Genomic DNA, 9,435 nt, shown 5'->3' on the forward strand with positions numbered 1-9,435 from the left:
TAGTTATTTGAGAAAACCTACTACAACAGTGGTACATTTCTTCAAACCACTCTTTAGAAGAGATCTCTAATTCTACCTCAACTTCAATGTGGAGGTTCAGAGAATTTTAACAAGTTTAATAAGGTAATTTTAATTTTTAAAATGTATAAAGTAAAAAGTCTAAGAATTCTACCAAAGATAACAGTTTTTTGTGGGTTTTCATTTCGTTGTTTTGTTTACCAGTACTGAAACTGGAGTCTAACCAAATACCGCTTACCTATTCAAACAAGGGAACCAACAATTTATGATGGTATTCATCTTCCCACCTACACATATCAAAAGAGGTATCCATAGCTTTATGAAAGCAGAAACATTTTATGATTAAGACTGAATTAATCAAGTACTAATTATTTAGCATGCACTTTGTATAATCGTTGCAGCTGACTTAATATAGGGCACAAGAGAGAACAGAGCTAGACATAAGTCCAGATATCAGTTATCTTTTTAACATGTATCTTCAGCATTAACCTTGGCACTCTTGCTTCTTAAATTCAGTCAAAATGCCTGGGCTGGGCACAATGGCTCACATCTGTAATCCCAGCACTTTGGGAGGCTGAGGCGGGTGATCACTTGAGCCCATCATAACAGCCTGGGTAACATAGCGAGACCCCGTCTCAAAAAGAAAAAAAAAAAATCCTGTTAGCAAATCTATATAGATTTGCACATACTTGCCATCAGGTAAGCCCCTTCAATGTTGCAGAGTATAAACCTAGAAATATTTTTTCTTATTTTTGATATGCTTTTACTTAAATTGTAAATCAAAGTGTCTCAAATTTTTGAAGAAAACTTAACAAAGCCCTCAGATTCCCTGCAGTCATCAAAAACCATACTCGGCAACCTGTATCAGACATAAGATAATAAAATCATTTTAGTAAAATGACAAACGTGAAATAGCACTACCATATTTATAACATATATGTGGCAACCTAATGCTTACAAAATAGAAGCATTAATAATTATCTATTGAATATATCCATGAAATCATTAAACAACAATGGATTAGTTTCACCCACATTAGCAATAAGTAGAGAGATTAATACTATTTAAAATACATATTATCCAAGTCTAAAGAGAATAAAAACTTAAATTTAAGTATAAAAAACAATCAGTACTCTAGCAAAGAGCTTGTCTTCCCTGGAAATACTGAGCACAATGAATGATGAGATTAGCCATGCTGTATAGGCAATTTACAGCTTATCCCACATCCCTGGGCCTGAAGAGGCCCTCTTCCTCCCCTATCCAAAGGATAATGCTACACAGCAGATCCTACAGAATTATCAACCTACATTACCATTAACCAGCATGAATTGGTTGCATGAACCTCTTGTTTAATAAATAAAATGTCGATCTAAGAACCTGTGATTTTTATAGGAATAACTTCAGAAGGCAGAGCACATAGCGTAGATTTGAAAAAATACAGTCATTCTGCTAACCTGCTGAGGTCAGCTATGGATGCTGCATGGTACTATTTAGAGAAAACTCTGCAACTACCAGAGAAGAGACTTACACAGACTCCACTCTAAAGCAAGAAATGCTGGCATTTTTATTTTTTTAACTAGGTATTTTATGCAAAAAAGCACACATCATCAATTTAAATAGGCATACCATTGATTTGGAAAAGTCTAAAAAGTAGATAATCTCTATGACTCTTTCCAACTATAAATATAGCCAATTTCAGTTTAGAATGTTTTTAAATCCTCTCCTTTTCGTTTCTGTGGTGAAAGAAACTGGTCATTGAAGCATGGATTTTGCCGTCGTTGAGGCAAAAAAAAATCTCAGGGCTAAAAATATGGGCTATATATTAATAAGTGACTTACTCTTTCTGCTTTCTGACTTTGCATTTCCCTTGGGGTACACACGCTGAGAGATCCCTGGTAATCTAGCAGGAAGCAAGTATTTTTGGATGTCATAATTTCCTGGTTTAAATGGCTCCCTTCCTGCCGCCACCACAGCTCCAGAGCTCAAGATCACTGCCTGGAGGCTGGGAACCTAAAAGAGACCAGAGTCATTATCCTGAGATGAGCACATTTTATACTAAGTGGTAATTTTATAACTTTGCTTGAATCAAATCAACAACCTCCTAGGCTTGAAAGACATCATCACTGAGCATTTTCTTAGGCACCAATGGTGTATACAAAATAGGTAGAAATACCAAATGTCAAGGTTGGGTGGGGGAGTCAGTTACGTCCCAGCAGGGATCCCAGGAAAATGCTTCCTCTGTGAAAATACTACTCTTTGCCACTCCTTTCCAAAAAATATTATCAAGATTGGATTCCATGTGAAAACATTATGTAACTCAGGGCTCAGGGAAGAGAGAAAGGGGTAGGTAGCATGAGGGAAAGATGAGATTCCAGTCAGATTCTGACAAAGGAACAAAGGCAGCATCGGAGCACACACACTCACATACACAGGCAGGGAGGAAGGAAGATTTCCTTCCCGGGGGCCACCATTCACATCCCACACGAATCCAATTAGTAGGGTGCTCAAAATGAGCTCAGGCTCGAGGAGCCCCCAGAACGCTCACCCTCCTTCCGTCCGTAGCATACAGCTTGACCACAGGGCGCTGCATGACCTCTGTCAGGTGCTGTAGAAATGCCTCGAAGCTCTGGGTGACCCTCCTGCTCAGAAGAACCGCACGCCTCGTCTTCGGGTCGCCATTCCTGAAGACCACCAGGCTCCGTGGGGGGCGGGGCATGCCGGGAGCAGCGACGGCTACGGCGTGGGGCGGTGAGTGCGCGCTAATGGCCCGGCTGCTGAGCCAGGGCCGCGGGCGCCGACGGGCTTTGTCCAGGTCTACAGGCTGCACCTTCCTGCCGTGGGAACATAAGTAGGACTCGCCGTCCTCCAGCTCCTCCAGGCGCGTGATGCTGTGCCTGCCCCGAGGGGTGCTGATGTTCCTCACTCCAAAAGGTAGGGGCACCTTCCTGGACAAGTTATCCAGCAGAGCATCAAAGGACTTAAAGGAGCGAGGGTTGACCACCACCCTGACCCCGCCGAATTGGGGGTCTCCGCTCTTGTAGAAACTGATTCGCTTGGCCACAACAGGATGAGTGAGGCTCAAATGGCGAGGGGGTGGAACTTGACCTTCAGAAGACGTAGGATGAATGATGGAAAAACCAGTAGAAGGGGTATCACTCATTTTGGCTGAGACCTAGAGAAGAAAGAAAATTATCTCCAGAATCACAGCACCATAGCGAATACATGGTGATACTAATGCATGCTAAATATAGCTGCAGACATCCAGGATATTCCTAGAAGTTTATTCTTTCATTCATTTATTCATTCACTATACCTATCAATTTTGAAAGACAATTTTAAGGAACTTATAATAAAAGAGATAAACTGTTAAATAAGGGTATGTATAATTTGAAAAAACAACCTAAACACACGAATAAGGGCCTAGGTAAATTATCACATATACACCCATGCAATGGAAAGCTATGCAACCATTAAACATGACCTTATAGATGTATCTTTTGGCATAGAAAGATGATCATGACATATTACTAAGTGAAAAAAATCAGTTTGCAAAACATTCTGTGCCACTGATTTAAATGTATACGTCCAGTCACATTGCTTAACAAGGAGGATAAGTTCTGAGAAATGTGTTAGGTGATTTCATCATTGTGTGAACATCATAGAGTGTACTTACACAAACAGATGGTATAGCCTACTACACACCCAGGCTTTATGGAATAACCTATTCCTCCTAGGCTATAAATCTGTACAGCATGTTACTGTTTGAATACCGTAGGGCATTGTAACACAGTGGTAATTTGTGTATCTAAACATATCTAAACATAGAAAAGGTATAGTCAAAATATGGTATTATAATCTTATGGGGCCACCATCATATAGGTAGTCCACCATTGACCAAAGTAGTGTTATGTGGCACATGACTGAGTTATATGAATTGGGGTAAAGTCCAGAAATATATACAACCCAGTGTTGATGGTGGTTATCTCTGGATTGTAGAATTCTGGATAATATTTGTGTTTTTTATACATTGCTAAACTTTGTGAACCTTTAAAATTAGCAGGTATTATTGCACAATTTAAAAAACAACAGAGACACAAATCAGAAACCATCCACTGAGAAAAGTAAGAGAGTTTTGCAGTTCATCAATTTAGTCCTTCATATCCTGACAATAAGGAAATATGGGAGAAACAGGAAATGTTTTTAAAGTTCAAATTGTCTGGAGGAAAATGTACTTGACATTAAGTTCTAGGAGGAATGTATCATATAGAACCTTAAGTAAGAGCCATCTTAAGATACTGTCAGATGTTTCCACCGCATATTGGAGAAAATGCAGGCAAATCATCTCACACACCACTTATCTTACTTTGGGAAACACTGCACTAAGCAAAAATGTTCTTTGAATGAATGACAGCATTGCTATGGGCTGCTAAAACTGGTGCAGTCTGGTTACTGGTCCCACTAGTAGTTCTAAAGTTAAACCTTCAGGAGAGAATTCAAGAAGAGTAATTTTCAGCAAAGCACTAAGGTTTTCCTTTTCCACTTCTCAGTGAAACTGGAGTTTGACAAATGAGCAGCATGTGGAAGGATTTATCTGGTTCTGGCCTTGTTTTCATTTGTGGCTGTTTTCTACTGTTTGAAATCATTTTAATTATTAGTGTCTTTTGACACAGTAAGAAAGTCCTGCAGCCTTGAAGACAAATTGAACAAACAAAATTAATGTGATTGGTAATACAGAGATGGAAAAAGGCATGTTTATCATTGTAAATCAGCTATAAATCTGGCCCAAATTATCTACTTAAATGTTTGCAAGCTGTTATCCAAGATTCTTCATATATCTCCAATCTGATTTGCAAATCTTATTTAAATGTAACTTAGAAAAAAAACATTTGAAGATCAGCCTAGAAATTAGATGTCTTCCCTTCCTTCTTCCTCAGAGGTTTAAAGTAATTATAATACTTAAGCCAAAAAAATAGCAGCTGTAGCAGACATGTGCATCAGGAGCTGGGGAATCCAGCTTCGCAATGGAGTCAGCAAAACTGCAACCTCTTCTCATCCTCATCTGGTCAACTGTGGTCTGACCTTGAGCAAGCTGCTTAATCGCCATGGCCTCAGCAACTGTAAGAAGGATGAGTTCCTTCAGTATTTAAATAAGACTTTAGGCCAGGCGTGGTGGCTCACACGTGCAATCCCAGCACTTTGGGAGGCCAAGGCGGGTAGATCACCCGAGGTTAGGAGTTCAAGACCAGCCTGGCCAACATGGTGAAATCTCATCTCTACTAAAAATACAAAAATCAGCCAGGCATGGTGGCGTGTGCTTGTAGTCCCAGCTACTCTACTCAGGAGGCTGAGGCAGGAGAATTGCTTGAACCCAGGAGGCAGAGGTTGCAGTGAGCCGAGATCGCACCACTGCACCCCAGCCTGGATGACAGCAAGACTCCATTTCAAGAAAAAAATAAAATAAAAAATAAGTAAGACTTTAGAACTTTGTCTCCAATTATATTTTAGGTTGGTGTACTTATATGTTTATTTGAAAATATTATACATGAATAATATTTGAGACACATTTTTCACTTAATTTTGGAAAATGATATTTTTCTTGGTGTAGGTGGATCATGAGGCTCTTAATGTCACTTTCTAAATGCCTGAATCTCACTATTTGGAGAGCTGTTAACCTGGTGACCACTTTGGGAACACATCTATGTGAGCCAATATGCTAAGAATTTTGTGGGCAGTTTTGTTTGTCGGTTTTGGCTAAAGAGAAAGATTTTGTGCTGGGGCCGGGAGGGAAAACATAGAAGATAAAGACAATAGGAGCAAAGAAGCAGCTGCCATTGTCCCTATCCCACTGCTACCCAGCCCTGAGCATTGGTTTTGAGCCCAGTGCATGAAGGGCAGGTGCTGAAGGTACCATAACCTGGGAAGATGCCAGGTCCCCAGCAGTGGAAGAGCATTTGCAGAGAAGGTGCATCCAACACGTGGTTGCCAGGCACCTTGTTGGGGATGCTGTAGTGAAAACAAAACAAAAATACAACCTCACATGATCTTCATATGTGTGAGAGAATCTCTGGGAACTCCTAGAAGTCACTGGGGGAACTTTTAGGTAGAGTGTTGAGATTCTGCATCCTTGTAGGTGAGTCTTAAGAGCCTATGATAAGGAGGGCCTTGTGTGTAAAACCCAGAACATGATAAAGATTAGGTATTATCGTTGAATAAAAACATTTGTGTTCATTGATTGCACAATGTCATCATTTGGAAAGAGGGTGAAAACCAAGTATTTCTGAAGGAAGTGAATCAGCTTTTGCCCTGTCTTAATAATGTGCATTTCCTACAGAGTCCATGGGAAGTTCACAGAGTAACTCAATAGCTCAACTGAAGAAGAGGAAGAGTTGGGGTACCAAGAGAATATTAAGGAGGGATGTCTAATACAGCCTCAGAGATTGGGGGTAGGAGTGAGAAGAGAGGGCAATTTCCAGAGGAGAGCCTGTGTAAAGTTGAGATGCCAGAGGCAAAAAGTGGTAGAGATGCCCTCCAGGAAGAAGGCAGAGGTGGTACACCATTTACCTGGTACACCTGAGCAAGACTAGCAACGTGGTCATTAAGTCTTGACAATAGAGTGCCCACTTCTGTGAAACAGAGCTAGCAGCCCTCCGTAACATTTTTGAGTTCTCCTATGTTAGCTGTGCTCCATTCTTAATCAGTTTTAAGAATGAATCAGAATTTGCATGGAAATTTAGCAATGTATCTTTACATACATTTTCGATAATAAGGTTTATCTTATGCCCTTTAAATTTGGAATAAGGCAGTAATATACTTAAGGGCTACCTAGGGAACGAACAAACTGAGCAGCATAAAATGGTTGAATTCTCCCAGAAGTTTAGGCTGAAGAAGTGGTAGAGGTGGAAAGAGGTAACTGTAGAATCTTGAGGCCCTCCAGTTTCCTCACCAGTGACTTCCCTATATGTAGCAAGGAAGCTGGTTTACAGAAACTTTTTGCCTTAAAATCTGCTTCTAATGACATGACAGCTTGCTACCAATATCGTCTCTTCTTTTCTGCAGAGCCTCTTTATTGCCTAAAGTTAGACAATGGAGCTATCATGCATACTTTCGTTGCTCTTTAATATTAAGCAGATTTTTTAACACCCTTAGGCTCAACTGTGGCTAGGCTTATCTGTGGCATCATTAGTTTCAATCAAACCCCACTTAAAACAATCATTTACAGTTGTGCTGCTCAGAACTAAATAGTTGGCCTCTACCAAGAGGGCTGTGTCTTCACTCTCCCATTCACTTGACAAAACATGACAGAGTTACATGCGTCATTTCACTAATTATATTTTAAGTTTAATTTTCTACCACATAGTGTGAATTCAGACAAGTCACAAATAATGAAGTAGAAAAAATGGAAAATTGAGAAATACAGAATGTATAGAATGTTCATTCTTTTAGCAATTCAGAGACTTGATGTTGCAAGAAAAATCAGTTCATTTCAGATTTTCATAAGCCTATGGGGTAGAGTTGAGAGAGGAGATTCAAAAAGGAAAATCACCAGTTATTCACTGTGGTAGTCACAGCATTGTTGAATTACAAGCAGCTGTCTTCTTTAATGTATTGCCTAGATATCTATAAGAAGTATATAATGCTTTTATTGTCAGAAACAAAGTAAACATTACTCATTTGAATAAACTAGAATCACTTGATTTCCTGATACTGAAGTTCCATTCTACTTCAATATCAGCATATTGTGAAGGTTGCTGGCATAGTTAGGTAAAAGATAATTATTAATAACATTTATGCTTTTCCTAACAGTTAAAGACAGAACACAGATATATAATCTAAGTATAACATGGAAAACAAAATACAACTAGCAAAACAGAATATTTTCCAAAGAAAGATTTCAAATAGTTTTGTACTTACCAGAACTTGAAACTTCCCTTATTAAGAAAAGAAAAAGATGTTTAAGTTGTTTAAATAGCTCAAATAAATGTCACTGGATATGTAACCTCATTTCGTGCAAAGAAACTAATGTCTTTGGATTTATTCTCAGTATGTCCAGCAAGGGATTGAGTACAGCCAATTAATTTAATCCATGGTGATGCTAATCACCAGACAGAGCTCACCCTAAGGAGACCACAGCCAGAAACAAACCAGTTCCTAGCGTGCTCTGCAGTTGTGAAATCTTCCTCATGAAGGTTTCCCTTGCATCTTCTTTCTCGCCTAGTGTTATCCTCCAGAAAAAGTACTTCACCAGTACACAAGCATTTCTCTCCCAGACAACTTTTAACCCTCATTTATTTATGTTAACAGGAGAAAGTTGTTATTGTGCAGGCTAAAAATGAAATTGTTTGACATTTTCTCATGCTGATAAGTTTCTAAGTCAGTACTAGCTCCTGGTAATCATTTAAAAATAAAGATCTAGGCCTTTTGTTTTATTTAGGCACTCTTGCTTATTACCTCATTGATGTAATTCTGAAATGACTGTGAGCGTACACGATTTGGTGACTCAGCATAACACAGGACAAACAGCAGAAGCAGCACACGATGAAATGCTATGATTTTATGCTTCTGCATACCCAGCACGCTTCCACTGCTTCCCTTACTCATACTGGGGTTTGAACATGTTTCAGGACTTTGTCACACATAAAGTCCCCAGATGGCACCTGATCCTTCTAATGACTACCTGTGGTCTAATCGGACTTGAAGATGCTTCACCTAATCGGGTTTCCTACGGGGCTTCCTGCCTCAGCTCTGAACAACAAAAACAAGGTAAGGGGTCCTCTGGGGAAACAGGACCAGGTTCAAGCATGTGCGCCACAATGTTGTCTCCACACCAATCACAAAAGGAAAAAGGTCATGAAACTGCACACTTTGCCTCATAAATACTGACTTTGTTACAGGCCACCTATGAGAGAGAAATGGAGACAGGAGTAGGGAGGGATGGGGAGAGAGAGAAAGAGTGAGGTGTAGATAAGAGGAACAGTAGTGTCTAGCTTTGATACAAACCTCCATTTATAATTATCACTGTCTACACACAGACATGGCTATTAAATCAGTAAGGAAATTTGTGTTTACAGGGTAGCAATAGGCATGAATTGTATCATTACAAGCTCCAAATTGAAGTACAAATTCAAAAATTTTGGGATCAGATATGATCTGCCATTAAATAGCTAAGGCCTAATGCAGCATTTCTCTTGACTTTATCTTTAATTCTATAATCTATGTCTGATAAACAATTCACATTGATCAGTTCTGTTTTGACACTGAAAGAATTTCTGCCAGTGAGGCTTTTGGCATTCCTTAGACTCACTTATCAAAGGTGGGCCAGGGCCAGAAGCACCAGCATCAAAAGAATCAAAAGAACCAAAAAAGGATTCTTTTGGAGCACTTTTAGGAAAGATAACATTTCTTACATATAAGACAGCA

At 39.5% G+C, this 9,435-nt stretch overlaps 1 protein-coding gene across 2 annotated transcripts in view; it reads right to left on the minus strand.

The window, feature by feature from the left end:
• RP1 (RP1 axonemal microtubule associated) overlaps window positions 1–8,036 on the minus strand; it is a 274,928-nt gene extending 266,892 nt beyond the window's left edge. Inside the window, exons 1-3 of one of the 2 annotated variants that reach the window (XM_004047014.5) lie at window positions 7,930–8,036; window positions 2,564–3,190; window positions 1,857–2,028 (exon numbers count right to left, since the gene is read on the minus strand). In XM_004047014.5, coding sequence (XP_004047062.3) covers window positions 1,857–2,028; window positions 2,564–3,178 — 787 coding nt within the window. In that variant the 5' untranslated portion in view covers window positions 3,179–3,190; window positions 7,930–8,036. Of the gene's footprint in view, window positions 1–1,856; window positions 2,029–2,563; window positions 3,191–7,929 lie in introns of those variants that run through there. The other variant, XM_055348747.2, reaches the window with a different exon arrangement.
• Between the last annotated feature and the right edge of the window lie 1,399 nt (window positions 8,037–9,435).

Source organism: Gorilla gorilla, chromosome 7 (assembly GCF_029281585.2).
Source record: "Gorilla gorilla gorilla isolate KB3781 chromosome 7, NHGRI_mGorGor1-v2.1_pri, whole genome shotgun sequence".
Taxonomy (NCBI): domain Eukaryota; kingdom Metazoa; phylum Chordata; class Mammalia; order Primates; family Hominidae; genus Gorilla; species Gorilla gorilla.